The 15,961-nt window shown below is 41.6% G+C and overlaps 1 protein-coding gene across 3 annotated transcripts in view; it reads right to left on the reverse strand.

Annotated features, from left to right (window-relative positions):
- LOC120991439 (solute carrier family 2, facilitated glucose transporter member 11-like) overlaps window positions 1-15,961 on the reverse strand; it is a 105,690-nt gene that overhangs the window by 82,930 nt on the left and 6,799 nt on the right. Inside the window, exons 1-2 of one of the 3 annotated variants that reach the window (XM_040420257.1) lie at window positions 14,908-15,015; window positions 14,609-14,755 (exon numbers count right to left, since the gene is read on the reverse strand). In XM_040420257.1, coding sequence (XP_040276191.1) covers window positions 14,609-14,665 — 57 coding nt within the window. In that variant the 5' untranslated portion in view covers window positions 14,666-14,755; window positions 14,908-15,015. Of the gene's footprint in view, window positions 1-14,608; window positions 14,756-14,907; window positions 15,022-15,961 lie in introns of those variants that run through there. The other 2 variants (XM_040420258.1, XM_040420259.1) reach the window with 2 other exon arrangements.

A 15,961-nucleotide genomic window follows, 5' to 3' on the forward strand; every position in this document is an offset into this window, starting at 1 on the left:
ACTGACTGTTTTGATAAGGGAGCCCCTGAGGAAGGCCTTCATCGCTTCCCAAACGACTATCGGAGACGCAGTCCCCTCATTTATACAAAAATATTCCCTAAGGGATTGAAGTGTATCGGACGGGTCACCCATCAGTTTTAACCAAAAGGCATTTAAATGCCAGTATCTAACCCCCGGCCTGGCTGTCTCAGAAATATCGATGCTAAATAAGGAGTGGTCAGATAAGGTCCTAGTCAGATATTCTGAGTTCTGTACAAACGTAAACATATGAGCATTTACCAGACCCAGATCTATACGCGACAGGGAGCCATAAGTCGAGGAGCAACACGAGTACTTCCTGTCCAGGGGGTGGGTCTCTCTCCATACATCCATCAGACCTACTTCCCTCAGTATTCTTGCAAACGGGGTTTCACCCGTATTACTACCGCTAGGTGTGATCTGGCATCTATCAAGCGAACTGTCAAGTACATTATTAAAGTCTCCCACTATTAACATTGCAAGTTCAGAAAATTCTGCCATAAACTCCATAAGCTTCCTTAAAGGCACCGAGGAAAATGGTGGGGGTATATAAATCGTCGCTAACACCATTCTCATCCCTTGGACCACACAATGCACTCCTATAAACCTTCCCTCATCATCCACACATACCCTGAGGCATTCAAATATGATATTCTTATGAACTAGGATACTAACCCCCCTGGAATGCGAGGAGAAGAGGGAATGCACCGAATAACCCAACCACCGCTTTTGCATAACATGTGTAGATTGTTTGGTCATATGCGTTTCTTGCAAGCATACAGGGAGTGCAGAATTATTAGGCAAATGAGTATTTTGACCACATCATCCTCTTTATGCATGTTGTCTTACTCCAAGCTGTATAGGCTCGAAAGCCTACTACCAATTAAGCATATTAGGTGATGTGCATCTCTGTAATGAGAAGGGGTGTGGTCTAATGACATCAACACCCTATATTAGGTGTGCATAATTATTAGGCAACTTCCTTTCCTTTGGCAAAATGGGTCAAAAGAAGGACTTGACAGGCTCAGAAAAGTCAAAAATAGTGAGATATCTTGCAGAGGGATGCAGCACTCTTAAAATTGCAAAGCTTCTGAAGCGTGATCATCGAACAATCAAGCGTTTCATTGAAAATAGTCAACAGGGTCGCAAGAAGCGTATGGAAAAACCAAGGCGCAAGATAACTGCCCATGAACTGAGAAAAGTCAAGCGTGCAGCTGCCAAGATGCCACTTGCCACCAGTTTGGCCATATTTCAGAGCTGCAACATCACTGGAGTGTCCAAAAGCACAAGGTGTGCAATACTCAGAGACATGGCCAAGGTAAGAAAGGCTGAAAGACGACCACCACTGAACAAGACACACATGCTGAAACGTCAAGACTGGGCCAAGAAATCCAAGCTGAAATCTCAAGACTGATTTTTTCTAAGGTTTTATGGACTGATGAAATGAGAGTGAGTCTTGATGGGCCAGATGGATGGGCCCGTGGCTGGATTGGTAAAGGGCAGAGAGCTCCAGTCCGACTCAGACGCCAGCAAGGTGGAGGTGGAGTACTGGTTTGGGCTGGTATCATCAAAGATGAGCTTGTGGGGCCTTTTCGGGTTGAGGATGGAGTCAAGCTCAACTCCCAGTCCTACTGCACAGTTCCGACCTTGTTCACACACCACGGGCAGTTTAGTGGTAGGACCCCATGCTTGCTGAGACACTGTGACGTGGTGCATGAGGGGCTTCGATATGTTCCTGACTGGAGGATATTGGCAAAATTATCAGCTTTTAACATTGGCTTGAGGAATTAGCTAGTATTGTTAGTTGTGTATCATTTTGGTGCATTTTTTGCAGTGATTTTTGTATTTATATATTTTTTCATCTGCACATTGTATTATTTTGTGTAAGATGTCCTTGTGGTGCATGTGGTCCGCACCGGTATCCTCTATTGTACACATTTTTTGCTGGGGATTGCTGTTCTGCGGACCGCATGCCTTGGAATTGCTCCCCCGGTTATAGAAAGTTTTAACCAAAAGGCATTTAAACGCCAGTATCTAACCCCCGGCCTGGCTGTCTCAGAAATATCGATGCTAAATAAGGAGTGGTCAGATAAGGTCCTAGTCAGATATTCTGAGTTCTGTACAAACGTAAACATATGAGCATTTACCAGACCCAGATCTATACGCGACAGGGAGCCATAAGTCGAGGAGCAACACGAGTACTTCCTGTCCAGGGGGTGGGTCTCTCTCCATACATCCATCAGACCTACTTCCCTCAGTATTCTTGCAAACGGGGTTTCACCCGTATTACTACCGCTAGGTGTGATCTGGCATCTATCAAGCGAACTGTCAAGTACATTATTAAAGTCTCCCACTATTAACATTGCAAGTTCAGAAAATTCTGCCATAAACTCCATAAGCTTCCTTAAAGGCACCGAGGAAAATGGTGGGGGTATATAAATCGTCGCTAACACCATTCTCATCCCTTGGACCACACAATGCACTCCTATAAACCTTCCCTCATCATCCACACATACCCTGAGGCATTCAAATATGATATTCTTATGAACTAGGATACTAACCCCCCTGGAATGCGAGGAGAAGAGGGAATGCACCGAATAACCCAACCACCGCTTTTGCATAACATGTGTAGATTGTTTGGTCATATGCGTTTCTTGCAAGCATACAGGGAGTGCAGAATTATTAGGCAAATGAGTATTTTGACCACATCATCCTCTTTATGCATGTTGTCTTACTCCAAGCTGTATAGGCTCGAAAGCCTACTACCAATTAAGCATATTAGGTGATGTGCATCTCTGTAATGAGAAGGGGTGTGGTCTAATGACATCAACACCCTATATTAGGTGTGCATAATTATTAGGCAACTTCCTTTCCTTTGGCAAAATGGGTCAAAAGAAGGACTTGACAGGCTCAGAAAAGTCAAAAATAGTGAGATATCTTGCAGAGGGATGCAGCACTCTTAAAATTGCAAAGCTTCTGAAGCGTGATCATCGAACAATCAAGCGTTTCATTGAAAATAGTCAACAGGGTCGCAAGAAGCGTATGGAAAAACCAAGGCGCAAGATAACTGCCCATGAACTGAGAAAAGTCAAGCGTGCAGCTGCCAAGATGCCACTTGCCACCAGTTTGGCCATATTTCAGAGCTGCAACATCACTGGAGTGTCCAAAAGCACAAGGTGTGCAATACTCAGAGACATGGCCAAGGTAAGAAAGGCTGAAAGACGACCACCACTGAACAAGACACACATGCTGAAACGTCAAGACTGGGCCAAGAAATCCAAGCTGAAATCTCAAGACTGATTTTTCTAAGGTTTTATGGACTGATGAAATGAGAGTGAGTCTTGATGGGCCAGATGGATGGGCCCGTGGCTGGATTGGTAAAGGGCAGAGAGCTCCAGTCCGACTCAGACGCCAGCAAGGTGGAGGTGAGCTTGTGGGGCCTTTTCGGGTTGAGGATGGAGTCAAGCTCAACTCCCAGTCCTACTGCCAGTTTCTGGAAGACACCTTCTTCAAGCAGTGGTACAGGAAGAAGTCTGCATCCTTCAAGAAAAACATGATTTTCATGCAGGACAATGCTCCATCACACGCGTCCAAGTACTCCACAGCGTGGCTGGCAAGAAAGGGTATAAAAGAAGAAAATCTAATGACATGGCCTCCTTGTTCACCTGATCTGAACCCCATTGAGAACCTGTGGTCCATCATCAAATGTGAGATTTACAAGGAGGGAAAACAGTACACCTCTCTGAACAGTGTCTGGGAGGCTGTGGTTGCTGCTGCACGCAATGTTGATGGTGAACAGATCAAAACACTGACAGAATCCATGGATGGCAGGCTTTTGAGTGTCCTTGCAAAGAAAGGTGGCTATATTGGTCACTGATTTGTTTTTGTTTTGTTTTTGAATGTCAGAAATGTATATTTGTGAATGTTGAGATGTTATATTGGTTTCACTGGTAAAAATAAATAATTGAAATGAGTATATATTTGTTTTTTGTTAAGTTGCCTAATAATTATGCACAGTAATAGTCACCTGCACACACAGATATCCCCCTAAAATAGCTAAAACTAAAAACAAACTAAAAACTACTTCCAAAAATATTCAGCTTTGATATTAATGAGTTTTTTGGGTTCATTGAGAACATGGTTGTTGTTCAATAATAAAATTAATCCTCAAAAATACAACTTGCCTAATAATTCTGCACTCCCTGTATTATTGCCGGCTGATATCTAGATAAGTAACGGAACAGACCGTGTCTCTTCGTAGCATCCGCCATTCCCCTCACATTCCAGCTAAGTATTCTAGTAACAGGTCCCATAAGAATGCATACATACATAAAAGTACAATTGAGATCCACACCTCTCCACCTCCCAGCAGCTGCAAGGAAAAACAATGTTAAACACCAGAATACAGTCTCCCATCCCTTCTCCATTTCCCCCAACAAGGTATAAAAGGACTGTACGTTTCCGCATTTTAGAATTGCTATCAATAGCACCTTTGACAGTATTAACCCCCACTAACCCCTTCCCCCCTCCCTCCCCCCACCCAACTATCCCTCCCCACATAATAAACATATGCAGCATAATTAGATTCAGTAGTGAACCCGGGGCCAACATTATGAACCTGGCCCAACAGCGCCTGAAGCAGCACAGCATCCAGCACGATACCGTACGCAGGCACAAGCCTTAGGGGATTTTAATATGGAATAGAATACTACTGCAATCAATGCCATTTTGACAGGATTTAAGGGGACACTGGCTGACAATGACATCTACTGGGTTTTGGCAAACCACCCCACTTGGCTGGACCTGTAAAGGTAAGATTATTTACCTGCTTCCCATTGCAGGTTTCTCCCTCCTTCTCATCCAGGCTTGCAATGCTCTGCTGGTCTCCCTTAATGTCAAGATCCTCTTTGACATCTCCACAGCTGCGGTGGAGACCGGATCTTATAATGGCTTGTTTTGACTAGGGAGCAATGATTAGGAGAAATAAATTGGCCGCCGTCCTATCAGTACACACAAAACCTGTCCTAATCACACAGGAGGACAAGTTACTTCACCCCAATGAGCCATAGTGCTGCCTCATCCTCCTCTCTGCTCTGCTTGTCAGGAATCATTATCCTGAATACAGGTGAATATCCGTGGGAATGGAGATGATGAGGAGACATGAGAGGAGGGTGAGGTGTGGCTAATGAGCAGCAGCACTTGTTTACAGTCTTCATTACCACAGCAACACATTACCACAGTCTGTCCTGTCCATCCTATCTGTACTTCATGTCTCCTCATGAACTAAATTCCCCAGAGTTCTTATCATCTGTATTCAGGATCATAATCCCTGACAAGTAGAGAGGAGGATGAGGCAGCTCTTTACCTCAGTGTTGCAAAGTAACTTGTCCTCATGTGTGATCAGGACAGGTTTTGTGTGTACTGATGGGACTGCATGCAGAGGAATTGCTCCCCGGTTATAGACACGCTACAGTGTTTGGGTTTGGAGCATTTCCACCCATATAGGCCACTTTTTTCAGTGAGTTTTTTCCTTTATGTGTATTGAATGTGCCACTTCATTTTGCTGGTACCGTTCTTTTGCACCTGGCAGCTTCTGTGTCACATGGTCTGTTGTGGGTGCGGCTCACAGCTATATCCTACCTCACAGTGCATTGGTGATACCACTATGGAGGCATGTGAGAGCCTGGCTGTGAGTTGGTTTTTAGCACAGTTCCGACCTTGTTCACACACCACGGGCAGTTTAGTGGTAGGACCCCATGCTTGCTGAGACACTGTGACGTGGTGCATGAGGGGCTCCGATATGTTCCTGACTGGAGTATATTGGCAAAATTATCAGCTTTTAACATTGGCTTGAGGAATTAGCTAGTATTGTTAGTTGTGTATCATTTTGGTGCATTTTTTGCAGTGATTTTTGTATTTATATATTTTTTCATCTGCACATTGTATTATTTTGTGTAAGACGTCCTTGTGGTGCATGTGGTCCGCACCGGTATCCTCTATTGTACACATTTTTTGCTGGGGATTGCTGTTCTGCGGACCGCATGCCTTGAAATTGCTCCCCCGGTTATAGAAACGCGACAATGTTTGGGTTTGGAGCATTTCCACCCATTTAGGCAACTTTTTTCAGTGAGTTTTTTGATGGGACAGCGGCCATTTTGTTTCCCCTGATGATTGCTCCCCAGACAAAACGAGCCATTATAAATAATGAAAAGTATTTGAGAATATATTTATAATAAAGTAACATTTAAGTATTTTCATTTTCTTAATTCCCAGAGAACCCCTTTAATATTACTACGTGCCAACCTACTGTACTTTCTAACCGCTTCCTATAAACATCCTTATCTGCTTTCAACATAACCCTCATAGTAAACATAACCCTTACAGTACCTCTTTAGGGACCTCTTTCATAAGTTCCCTATCTCCCACCCTAAATTCTTTTTTTTTTTTTGATAGTGGTCAAAGATATGGTACTCATATACCTGGAGAACTGGAATTGGATTCAATTAATACACTATTTCATAGATCATAATATTTTAAAAAGTCATACAAAATACGTAAATTGTACAGAAATTAAAAACCAATAGATTAAAACATCACTAAAATGACGGATAAAGACTGAAAATCACTAAGGCGTGGGATGACTGATTAATCACATAAGCCTAGCAGCATATAAGCACATAGCATATCCACCACAATCAAAGCCGGGTATTCGATTAAAATAATCGCCAGACGCTGGTATTGTAATACACTTGTGTGACTTGCGCAGGAAATCAGCTGATCTCAGTTCGAATATTAACTGTGAATTGCAGGTGCTGTTGGAATGTCATCCTTAATATCTTAGATAAAGGATCTTTTATGAACTATACCCTTATTTCCTCTTTTCTTGTATTTAGATAATCTCTTAACTCCCGCTTGGGTGGAAATCTACGATATATATAGCATTTATCATACTAATAATTTAAAATACACACAGTTTATAAAAAATATATAACTCCATATACAAATAAAATTTCTTATATGATTAAAATTGGGCATATAAAATATATAACAAACAAAATATAATATAGAAGGACTTGTATTGAGCATGGTGGACATGAGATTGTGGTTGATTTAAAGGTGGGTGCCCTCCACCAAGGAGCCGTCGGATGTACGTAATGAAAATACCATCCGACTGCGCATCGGTGGACGGCATCCACCCAAGAGCTAATTGAATCTATAAAAAAACTAAAATTTCGAGTTCAGCATTTAATCCGTGTGGGACAAGGGTGTCCAACTTAAAAATCCATCTTGATTCTATTCTGGACATTTTGTCCACATGGTTCCCACCTCTCCAATCCATTTCAACCTTCTCTATCGCTGCAAAGCTAAGATTTTTTGTTTGTTGGTCGTGATGTTCCTTAAAATGTTTTGAGAGTGGGTGATCCATATGGCCTTTTCTAATATTATTGAGGTGGAAGAATATAATATGGAATGTCTAAAACAATTGGAGGATGAGACCACATATATGAAATTGAAATCGGACCCAACCAGGGTATACCAAGAGGAGTTAAAGCAACTATGTGAAAGAGGAGTCTCCAGAAATATATTAAATAAACAGGAATATGAATTTATATGTGATACACAAGCAAGAATGCCTATTTTTTACTGTCTGCCGAAAATTCATAAGAATCCCACACAGCCACCCGGCCGACCTATTGTGTCTGGGATAGGCTCTATCACATGCAACCTGTCAAAATATATTGATAGCCACCTCCAGCCGACAGTAAAAAATATGAAGACATATATTCGAGACACGAGAAAAATTATTGAGATTTTAGAAAGGTTGAAATTTAACCCCGAATGGACAATGTGCACATTGGATATGCGGTCGTTGTATACGATTATTGATCACCAACAAGGGATAGAAGCTATGAGGGATCAATTAATAATGGAAGGCAGATTGAAGAGAGAACAAATAGGTTTTCTGGAGGAAAGTGTGAACTTCATCTTATCCCATAATTATTTTCATTTTGGGCCAAGTTATTTTGTACAAAAGTGCGGTACTGCCATGGGCACCAGGTTCGCCCCCAGCTATGCAAACCTCTTCATGGCTGACTGGGAGGAGAGGTGTGTTTTACCCCAGCTGGGGACGGACCTGGTGCTATGGTACAGGTATATTGACGACATCATTTTAGTATGGAATGGGGATAGAGGCTCCTTGGCTTCCTTTATAGATACACTGAACAAAAATGACAGAAATATACACCTCTCATCGAAGATTTACGGTGAAAATATTGAATTTTTGGATTTAAATATCCGGATTGAGGGTGAAAAGGTAATCTGTAATACTTTTTTAAAGGATGTAGCTAAAAAAAGTTTTATCCCCTACACCAGCGGCCACCTACCTAGGTGGCTGTTGAATATACTTTATGAACAATTCCCGCGTTTAAAACGTAATTGTACTAGAGATGAGAAATTTGAAGAGGAGGCTTGCAAAATGAAGGAACAATTTTTAACTAGGGAATACCCTCAAACCCTAGTAGACTCATCCCTAATGAAAATACGACAATTAGACAGAAAAACATTTTTCGACCCGGCACAATCTAGGAGAATAAATAAGGATGAGGGAATTATGAGAATAGTTTTGCCCTTTAATGCTCAGTACCGCAAAATTCAACAAATAATTAAAAAGCACTGGCACTTCCTGAAGGGGGATAGGTTGATAGGCCCATTGATCCCCACTACACCACATATTGTGTATAGTAAAGCTCCCAACCTAGGATTAAAGATAGCCCCCACGACAAAAAGAAAGAAGATCAATAAACCTACAATACAAAAATTTTTAGAAATCCAAGGTTTCTACAGGTGCGGCATCTGTATTAATTGCCGATCAACGTGTTTTCCACGAAAAACGCCTGAGATAGTATCCCCGGTAAATCAACTCAGACATAAAATAAAGGAATATCTCACATGTAGCACCACAAGTGTCATCTAGATAATAAGAAAAGGATTGCGGAACACCTCAATAATATTAGAAAAGGCCATATGGATCACCCACTCTCAAAACATTTTAAGGAACATCACGACCAACAAACAAAAAATCTTAGCTTTGCAGCGATAGAGAAGGTTGAAATGGATTGGAGAGGTGGGAACCATGTGGACAAAATGTCCAGAATAGAATCAAGATGGATTTTTGAGTTGGACACCCTTGTCCCACAGGGATTAAATGCTGAACTCGAAATTTTTTTTTTTTTTATAGATTCAATTAGCTCTTGGGTGGATGCCGTCCACCGGTGCGCAGTCGGATGGTATTTTCATTACGTACATCCGACGGCTCCTTGGTGGAGGGCAACCACCTTTAAATCAACCACAATCTCATGTCCACCATGCCCAATACAAGTCCTTCTATATTATATTTTGTTTGTTATATATTTTATATGCCCAATTTTATTCATATAAGAAATTTTATTTGTATATGGAGTTATATATTTTTTATAAACTGTGTGTATTTTAAATTATTAGTATGATAAATGCTATATATATTGTAGATTTCCACACAAGCGGGAGTTAAGAGATTATCTAAATACAAGAAAAGAGGAAATAAGGGTATAGTTCAGAAAAGAATTCAGATAACACTAAATCCTTTATCTAAGATATTAAGGATGACATTCCAGCAGCATTGGAGAAAAAAACGCATTGGTGGGAAAAAAAACGCATAAGAATCGCATCACTATCGCAACCTGCATTTTTACAATTGAAAGCAAGATTTTGACACAACATATCTGTGTGAGACTTATAAACTATGGAGAGATATAATATTTTTGAATAATCGTATTTTAACATCAACTATATCGCAATTGGAATTCTCCATTACAATCTGGGCCGGATCTTTAATATGACTTTTACCATGATCCAAGTCAGGATTCCGTTCCAACCGGATCTAATCAGGAAATAGGATATAAAAAGGTGGTGCAATAGGAGCCAGGTTACCACTGAGGAAGAAGTCAGTAACCTATGGGACTTCGAAACGCGTCTGGTAGGAATCTGGACTCCGTAACACCACCATCCCTGCGTACGCTGGAGAATACCTATATCTTTACCTCCTTATCACCAGCTGACTGAGAAACAGATCCGTCCCACACATGAACCAGTGCCCACTATAGAACTTCCTGGAGTGATACTGTTCCATCCCTACCTTGATCGGAACAAGCCAGGACTCGAGCACGAGGGACGCCGAAGTAGCGGAGATCAGAGGAAAAAGCCGCACTTCGATTTGGAGGTAAGGGAATAGTACAGCTCAAAGACAGGTGGGACGCCACCTAGAGCTGAATTCCCAAACAACTTAAATTGCAATTAACTTGCGAACTATATTGCACAGAGTTTCCATTATGACATATTGACACTGTTAGTTGCTCGAACGTATGGTGTGGACCCATACAGCACCTGCAATTCACAGTTAATATTCGAACTGAGATCAGCCGATTTCCTGCGCAAGTCACACAAGTGTATTACAATACCAGCATCTGGCGATTATTTTAATCGAATACCCGGCTCTGATCTGGCGATTATTATAATCGAATACCCGGCTTTGATTGTGGTGGATATGCTATGTGCTTATATGCTGCTAGGCTTATGTGATTAATCAGTCATCCCACGCCTTAGTGATTTTCAGTCTTTATCCGTCATTTTAGTGATGTTTTAATCTATTGGTTTTTAATTTCTGTACAATTTACGTATCTTGTATGACTTTTTAAAATATTATGATCTATGAAATATTGTATTAATTGAATCCAATTAAAGTCGAGTGTTTAAGCAGTTCTCCAGGTATATGAGTGCCATATCTTTGACCACTATCTATTTATAACCCTCTGGTGTGTTGAAGTTAACACTTAGATATTGAGCACCACTCCATCCTACTTATTGGTAGAGCCACCCCATTCTACCAACATTCCCATTTATTTATTTTTACTTTCAGATTTTTATTAGATTTACAGTACAGACCAATACAACAATCAATGAGATGCTGTTTGAACAGTACATTGACTAGAAGAGAGTAGTCAGTATTCCTAGGTATTGTACAACATTTAGATCATCTATAATCAATCAGCATCGTTAAATGCTTGTTTTCACCTATCTAGGACACACTTCAATTCCTTTGTTCCCCAAGGTCTCTCATTTGGAAAATATTTAAAGGGGTTGTGCCAATTTATCAAATCACATTTATAATGTAGAGAAAGTTAATACAAGGCAGTTACTAATGTATTGTTATTATCCATATTGCCTCCTTTGCTGCCTGGATTCATTTTTCCACCACCTTATGCACTGCTCGTTTCCATGGTTACGACCACCCTGCAATCCAGCAACAGTGGCTGTGCTTGCACAGTATAGGAAAAAACACCAGCCTATGCGCGCTCCAGCGGTCTCGGCCAGCAAAGCACACCTATAGTGTGCAAGCGCAGCCACCACTGCTGGATGACAAGGTGGTCGTAACCATGAACACGAGCAGTAAAAAATTAATGCAGCCAGCAAAGTAAGCAATATGGATAACAACAATACATTAGTAAGTGCCTTGTATTAACTTTATCTACATAATAAATGCCACTTACTGAAGTGACACAACCCCTTTAACTCTCTTCACTGGAACAATAGTATCTGTACAGAAGTTAATATAATCAGTTGCTAACTCAAGCCTTCCCCCCCCCCCCCATTAGTAACCCCCTCCACTGAATCTCACAGCATATTCAAAATGGTTATTTCGAAACAGTATTTTAATTCTTTCTCCACCTCTATATTCCACCTAGCATCTATTACATTAACTTACAAATGGGACATCGCCACTGTAGCCAGGAAAACAACCAGCAGCAGGGAAGACAGAAGCGCAGTGTTGGGAGCGATAGAGGAGAAAAGGGGTAAGTATTGATTCTTCTGCTATTCCCAGAGTTTTTATTTAATTTGGACAACCCTATTAATATTTTCTTTCCTTTCATGATCCACTCTTGATTTTAGCTTCAAAAAGTGCATAAAAAACTGCCGACCGTATGAATGAGTCCACATCCGTTCCGCAATTTTGCGGAACATGTGCAGACCCATTCATTTCTATGGGGCTGCAAAAGATGCGCACAGCACACCGTGTGCTGTCACATCCGAAGTTCCATGGCCCCGCCAAAAAATAGAACTTTTCCTATTCTTGTCCACAATTGCAGACAAGAATAGGAATTTTCTATGATAGTGATGGCATGTGCAGTCCACAAATTGCGGAACGCACATCGGCCGGTATCCATGTTTTGCGGATCCTCAAAACAGCCTTATTCTGATGATCTAAGTATCTGATCAGTGGGGGTCCGATGCCTGGAACCCCCGCCAATCAGCTGTTTGAGAAGACACCAGAACTCATGTAAGTGCCACGGCCATCTCTCAGCTTTTCCTAGGCCAATGATGACACGTTCATCTGTCACGTGGCCTAGGCACAGCTCAGCCCTATAGAAGTGAATGGGACTGAGTGTGATACCAAGCATAGCCGCTATACAATGTAGTGCATTGTACTTGGTGAGCACAGAGAGGGCAGCAGTGCTCCCAGGAGTGCCAGTGCCTTCTCAAACAGCTGATCGGCAGGGGTCCCAAGTGTCGCACCCCTACCGATTAGATACTAATGACTTGTCCTGAGGATAGGTCAACAGTATTAAATTATTGGAAAACCCTTTTAATAAAATTGAACTCCAGAGGATGTGATTGGAAAAAGATGCAAGTAATGCATGCAATGGGCGGCTCCCCCTAGGGCCTTTAATAGATGTATGACACGCGACCCAGGTGTAGGAATGCTGATATAGTGCGGCCTAAAATGTCCCTTTATGTGTGTCATGGTGCTCCCACCTGGATACGGCTGGACACCAGGCTTTGACTCTGAAGCAATAAATAGGAGGAATAATTGAGGGATTTGAAGAAATAACTTGAGTCCAGACCTTGAGATGAAGTTGAATGGCAGCTTTAGGGTCCATTCAGACGTCCGTAGAATGGGTACCGATCCGTTCCACAATTATGCAGAATGGGTGGGGACCAATTCATTTTCAATGGGGCCGGAAAAGCACAGTGTGCTGTCCGCATACGCATTTCTGGTCCGCGGCCCTGAACTTCCAGACCGCGGCTCCGAAAAAAAATAGAGCATGTCCTATTCTTGTCCGCAGCTGCAGACAAGAATAGGAATCCTCTATTAAGTGGCAGCGATGTGCAAACTGTTTCAGGCTTTGTCTTGGTTTCAGCAGGCTTTAGCATTAAACTGGCAGGCAAACTCAACTCTGCTATATTTTTCTCTCACTCAGCTGTACTGACAAGCGAACTTGTAGTCCACTTTTGTAGTTGGACTTATGTTCAGCCAAAAAGTAGGTTAGAATCCTGGCAGCTCGTACATGGAGTCTAAACCAAAACAAACCAGAACTGCCCCACTTCCTTCCGGTAGCAAACAGGACTGGCCCACTTCTGTCCAGAGGGGATTTAGAATAGAATGGAGAGTTCCATTCTATCTAAGGATAACTCTGCCATTTACGCTGCCACCTGCTGGTGAACCAGGAACATTACATCTAATAAACAGTTACATAACAAGATTACGAATGCACATTGTGGAGGACCTGGAAAGACATACATAAGATGACATTATATTAGCCCATTAGAGATAGTAGCAGGGAGCAGTAGTGGTAACACCACTCTGGGGTGTTACATACACACCCTGTACTGATTGTACCTTACTGCACTTATCAGAGACAGCACAGAATTAAGGCTGTATTAGACCAGCAGATTTCGTACAGGTGAACTGACCATCGAATAGTTAGCAACTCGTTAGCGTTCAAAAGTACTCACATTAGACAGAGCAACGATCTCTGTAGAAACCATTAATTCTATAAACTCACCAATCGTTCATCAATAAATGTATTACACACAAAGATTAGAGCTCATGGAGGTGGAAAATGGTAGTTGTGACAATGGCATATGACGACTTATTATATGCTCAGATATGCGCTCGATGAACGATCATTTTTAAGTATGCTGAGATAACGATCGGCGAGAATTTACTGCAGTTGTGATTGCTGGAAACTATCAGTTGAAGATCGCTCTTTTGCAAACGATATTACGATTTTACATTTGATTCTTGCAATTTCTAACACAGCCTATAGGGTACAGCCGCACAGTCAGGTTTACTGATGCAGTTTTGGAAGCCAAAATCAGGAGTGGATCATAAAATGAGAGAAAGTATAAAGGACAGATACGGATTCCTAAACTGCATCAAGAAATCTGACCGTGTGGCCGTACATTTACAATATAGGAGAGGAGATAATATTATCTGCAGTGCAGAAAGAGCAATATACAATGCAGGTAAACACGTAGATTAGTCCATGCAGCACTGTGAAATATATCATGGGGCTATTACACAATAAGAATAGTGTTCAGCCATCTGATGTACACGAGTTCAGTGTAATGACAAGTCCTATAGATCGGAACACACAGCACTCATATGAGGGATAAGAGATGTCTGACTCCAATTACACTAAATGGTTACTCGTGAACAGGCATCATCCACTCATCCATCCAGATACATTACTGACATATACCGGCCACTTACCCCGCTCCCTTCCTTCTTGTGTAATAAGGGCTGATATTCCACTGCCGTCGCCAACATTGCTGTTCCTCTAGCTGTCCGAAGAAATGTCTTTGCCCTCCTTTCTCTTTCTCTCCCTTTCACTCAGTTATAACAATATCCAGCATTATACTATTGGGATAAACCATGCAAATTAAAAGGGATCATGCAGACATAATTTAACACAAGCTGCTTTTTACAGCTGCAACCTACGCATGTCATTTCTCAGATCATTTGAGCATCTAGGATATATGGTTAATCAGTTTAAAAAAAAAAAAACGTACCTTGAACATCTCCATCTTACTTCACTATGGATAAGGGGATTTATAGCGCTTGCAGAATATATGTGGAATGTTCATGTGACCGAGTGTGGAGAGCTTTTTTTACTTAGGTCTCTTCTGGAATCCTGTCTGCTGTCTCAGTTTCAAAGTCTGTGCTAAGATAAGAGCCAACTTTTTCACTATGCCATCATAAATCTAGATTGTGGCAACGGATAAGAGTTGTATAGGGCGGGCAACTCCTTTGGCTATATATCAAAAAAACTATTATATAAGAAATGTTACACTCAGTTGAATACACACCATAGCATAGTTTCCTGTATAAAAAAGATATAATAAACTATAGGAAAATGTTAGTGAAAAACATTTTTACAACTCCTGTTGTTATTGCCTAGCAACCAACAGCACAGACGCAGCACATATTTATGGGGGAGATTTATGAAACTGTCGAAAAGAAAAACTGTCTTTGTTGCCCATAGTAACCAAGCAACCAATCATAATGGAGCTTTCATGTAACAACTACACTGTGATTGGTTGCTATGACCAAATGTCACACTGGCGCTCCATGCCTATTGCTGTCCTTGCTCCTCTCTCCCTGTGTGTATGGTCCCTTTCAGATGAGCAAGTTCCACAATCCGGACTCGCAACGTGAGTTTGAGGCAGCTCCCATCCCGACTTCCCAGCACTCACGGGTCACATAGCATTATATTGATTTATAATGCTATGTAAAACATAATGCTGTCAGTGTTATACAATACATTCCAGAACTGTAAGGGTTACATAACATCATAAATCTATATAATGCTATATGACCGTGGCAGTGCTGGGAGGTCAGGAAGGGAGATGCTGCATAATCGCGCTGCTTGTCTGGAGTGTGGAACTCGCTCATCTGAAAGGGGCCTACTAGTGCTCAGTGAACTTCCTTTCCCATTGCTTCTTGCCCAGCTGCTGGCTAAGATGTGATAGAGATGTGGCCATCATTCTTTGAATCAGCTAAGAAAGCTCCCATATACTCCAGCTCTCAGACAACACATTATCTTCTCCAAAGCACAAACGTTCT

Source organism: Bufo bufo, chromosome 2 (assembly GCF_905171765.1).
Source record: "Bufo bufo chromosome 2, aBufBuf1.1, whole genome shotgun sequence".
In the NCBI taxonomy this organism is placed as follows: domain Eukaryota; kingdom Metazoa; phylum Chordata; class Amphibia; order Anura; family Bufonidae; genus Bufo; species Bufo bufo.